This window comes from Pterocles gutturalis, unplaced genomic scaffold, assembly GCF_000699245.1.
Source record: "Pterocles gutturalis isolate BGI_N339 unplaced genomic scaffold, ASM69924v1 scaffold39931, whole genome shotgun sequence".
NCBI classification, from domain to species: domain Eukaryota; kingdom Metazoa; phylum Chordata; class Aves; order Pterocliformes; family Pteroclidae; genus Pterocles; species Pterocles gutturalis.
In genome coordinates, this window is record NW_010099188.1 from 1 (window position 1) to 3,914 (window position 3,914).

Genomic DNA, 3,914 nt, shown 5'->3' on the forward strand with positions numbered 1-3,914 from the left:
GGGTGACACCGCTGCCCTGGGGAGCAGAGCCTGCCCCGTGCCCCCCGCAGTGGGGCTGCCCCAGAGCCCGTCGGGGTGTCCGGGTGCTTGGGAGGAAGGAAGCTGCCCGGGGGGCTGTCACGCAGGCAGCAGAGGGGCTGTGTTGTCCGTGTGCTGGATCCAAGTTAGGGGATGGGGGAGCCTGCGACCGCCGGGGCTTCAGGGGTTAAATCAGTGTCCTGCAAATGAGGAAGAAGATTAGGGAATAAGGGATCCTACTAAATTCCCCGTGATCCCAAGCCATGGGAAAATGGGACGAGGCAGCGTGAGTCACTGCAGAGAGGAGCAGCGTCACAAAGGGGAGTCAGCCAGGAGGCGAGACCACCCGCTGCGGGCAGAGCGGCGAAGGAGCGCGGAACGGCGGTGAGTCCTGTGGGACCCGGCAAGGTGCTGGGGTGAGCAGGAGGGGTGAGGAGAACGGTGGGCTCACCGGGAGGGTGGGCTGTGGGTAATGGGCTTACAGTTAACCAGGTTACGGTTACACCAGCTGTTATTAGAGTGCTCCTCCCTGGAAGGTCCTTGGTGAAGGAACAGTCTTTGAACCTCATCTTTATCAGTCTAAATGCTTTTTGCTCTTAATTTGTCATTTGGTCATCCAAAGAGGGCTTGTCACAGCTGTGGGATTTGGGTTCCCGTGGTTGTGCTGCTGCCCACGGTGGATTGCTGTTGTGGGCTGTTTACGGAGGTGTTGTTCTGACAGCGCCGACACCAACAGCAAAACCTGGGTCGGTTTCTCAGTTCGCGGTGGTTTCTGTGACGTGCAGAGCAGTGGCAGGGTCATGTGGCCACTTGCAAGGCACTGCGGTGTGGGGAACACCACACTGGGTGACACCAGCCCTCCACCCCGCAGCACCCCGGGCTGCAGTGGAATGAAGGAGCTGCAAGCAAAAAATCAACATTCTGTGTGCAGCTGCTAGCAAAGATTTTCACCTCTCTTGAGCTGTAGGAGATAATAGCCATGTGCGCTGTTATGATTTCAGGACTGCGGCTTGCTAGCAATGGAGAGCGTCTCTTCTTCCCCATCACCCTTCTTTGACAGCTTCCCCACCGTGCAGCCTGAGAACGCCACCGCCCATGACTACTACTCCGGCCTCCAGAAGAGCATGCACGTCCTCTCCATGGTGGTGTACAGCATCGCCTGCTTGCTGGGGGTGACAGGGAACGGCCTCGTCATCTGGATTGCAGGCTTCAAGATGAAGAAGACGGTGAACTCCATCTGGTTCCTCAACCTGGCCGTTGCTGATTTCATCTTCACCTTTTTCCTGCCCCTCAGCATCGCCTACACAGCGCTGGGCTTCCACTGGCCATTCGGGAAGCTCCTGTGCAAGCTGAACAGCACCATCGCGTTCCTCAACATGTTTGCCAGCGTCTTCCTCCTGACAGTCATCAGCATGGACCGCTGCGTTTCTGTGGCCTTTCCCGTCTGGTCTCACAACCGCAGGAGTCCGGAGCTGGCGGCCAGGATCGCACTGGGGACGTGGGTCCTGGCTCTCCTCCTCAGCTCCCCGTACCTTGTCTTTCGGGACACTGCGGTCAGTTCCAGGAACATCACTAGCTGCTACAATAATTTTGCCCTGTCCGATAACTACGCATCTGAGGCAACGCGGAGGCTGTGGAGGATGCGGCACAAAGCGATGATCATAACGCGATTCTTATGCGGGTTCCTCATCCCTTTCACAGTGATTCTCATCTGCTACAGCATTGTTGCTGTCAAGCTGAAAAGAAGGCAGCTAACCAACTCTGCGAAGCCATACAGAATTATCATTGCTGTCACAGTCTCATTTTTCCTCTGTTATTTCCCTTATCATGTCTTCTCTTTGATGGAAATATCCCAAAACTCTTCCAGTCATGAGATGAAAATGGCCCTTTACATTGGGATCCCCTTGGTTTCCAGCCTCGCTTTCTTCAACAGCTGCATCAACCCCATTCTGTATGTATTTGTGGGGCCAGATTTCAAGGAGAAGTTTCGCCAGTCCATCCTGTCGACCTTCGAAGGGGCCTTCAGCGAGGAGTCAGTCCTGGGCAGCCTGACCAGCAGGCGAAAGTCCAGGTCTGCTTCGGAAGCGGAGGTCCCGAGGGTCTGAGCAGGCGCTGGTTTACTGCATGGCCAGCACTGTTGGAGGGGGCAGTTCTCTTCTCTGCAATCTCCCCTCATTTCAGAGCTATCATCGCAGGACTCAGGGCTGCAAAGGGCCGTGTGTGCTAATGAAGTGTCATCTGACATTTTGGAGGTATCTCAAACCTGTGTGTGTGCTTGACATGTTTCTGGCCCTTAAATTGCTGAGATCTGACATTTTGTACTGTTGGTGAAGGAATATTAAATCCCAATAAATTTATGTAAAACATAGTCAGCCTGTTGTGTCGCCTGTGTGATGAAACACTTGTTGATCCAACCTGACCAAGCATGCTCATCTTCAGTAACACGACTAGATAAAAAGATTAAATACCCAGAATTTGGAAACCACTGCATTAGCAGCTATTCTTCAGACCTGGGTGTGAGGACTTGCCTGGGGCACTCTGTCCGTGTGGATCTGATTGCCAGCCCGCAGTTCTGGCTTATCATTGGGTTTCAGATCTTTTGATAAATCTGAAAACCAGTGGTTCAGAGAAGATAGAAGAGCAAGTGTAGCTGAGCTGGATCTGGTCAAGTTTCACATTTGCAGACTGCTCAGGATGAAGATGGTGGGGGTTTTCTTTCCAAGTTTGATCAGCCTCTGAAACACTTTAATTTTTGTGAAGATTAAAATATTGGTCACATAAAAGGGAATGGCAGTGTTGCGGTGCTGTCATCCCCAGCCCATTCTAGGCAGCTGAATGCAGAGGTGACTGAATCGCACTTCCCTCTCCTGGCCTGCCCCATCTGCCTGTAAAATGGCCCAAGCCACCATTTGTCCCATTCATCCTGACAGAAAGCTGCCTGGAGCCTCACTGCTCTGATGGCTGGAAAATCTCTTGACTCCCAGCCTGAGAGTGCGAATCTACACGTATCTCGCTATTCTGCGTGAATGACATTACCAAGTGAGAGCTGCCACTTGAACATGGTAGGGATTAATTATGGGTCTGCTGGGCCATGCAATATTAAATGAAGGTCGTGATCCTACAGGCATGCATGTACTTAACCTTAAATTCATGCATAAACCCGCTGAGAACAGGGAATGTAACAAGACCGTCCATATGTCAAGCATGAGTGAACAGAGAGATTGACCCTTTGCCACAAATTGCTGCCTGTCATCCAGATAAAACTGCAATGTTTGCTATGCAGCATGCAACACCGGGGCTATTTACTTGCTCCTGGTGGTAAACTCCAGCATCGATTGCAGTGTCAAGGTTGTGCAGACCAGAGCTTGCTCTTTCTGGTTTTCCTTATCTGTTTGCAGAGCCCACGTAATTCCTTGTGACAGGAGTCTCTGATAGCGCTGGAGCAGGGCCTCAGACTCCTGTCGTGCCTCTCTCCTTACCCTGGCACCCTTGAAGGTCAAGACTTGAAGTATTGACCTGGTTTGTGGTAGGAAAGAAGCAATTTCCTGGGTCATTTGGACATCTAAGGTGGGTACAGGGTTCCCATGGGACAACATGATTTAAATGAAGCGGAGTGTCTGGGTGATCTAAGGAATTACCACTGGAATACCGGCAGGGACCTATCCTACAGAGCACCATCATCGTGCTGGCATCCCAGCCAAGCCCAGTATGCCCTTCCCGCAGCAGTTCTGTTCCGTCAGCTAACCCCATCCCACTCCAGACCCGAGACCAAGCTGCTCTCTCTCTCCTGCAATATCCCTGCCAGAAGTCACTTCCACTCTAAGCAGCACATTATTGCGCCTAAGCAAAACAGCATCTCTTTACAAAGCTGAAAATCTCCCTGCCTGATGGGGAAG

At 52.3% G+C, this 3,914-nt stretch overlaps 1 protein-coding gene across 1 annotated transcript; it reads left to right on the forward strand.

The window, feature by feature from the left end:
* Window positions 1–1,037: 1,037 nt before the first annotated feature.
* On the forward strand, window positions 1,038–2,123 carry LOC104458410 (chemokine-like receptor 1). Its single transcript, XM_010075580.1, has one exon. The coding sequence runs from the start codon at window positions 1,038–1,040 to the stop codon at window positions 2,121–2,123; it is 1,086 nt and encodes a 361-aa protein (XP_010073882.1).
* The last annotated feature ends 1,791 nt before the right edge of the window (window positions 2,124–3,914 follow it).

Excerpts from the sequence above, each read along its gene's own strand:
- LOC104458410 (XM_010075580.1), top strand. The coding sequence starts at position 1,038 with ATGGAGAGCGTCTCTTCTTCCCCATCACCCTTCTTTGACAGCTTCCCC.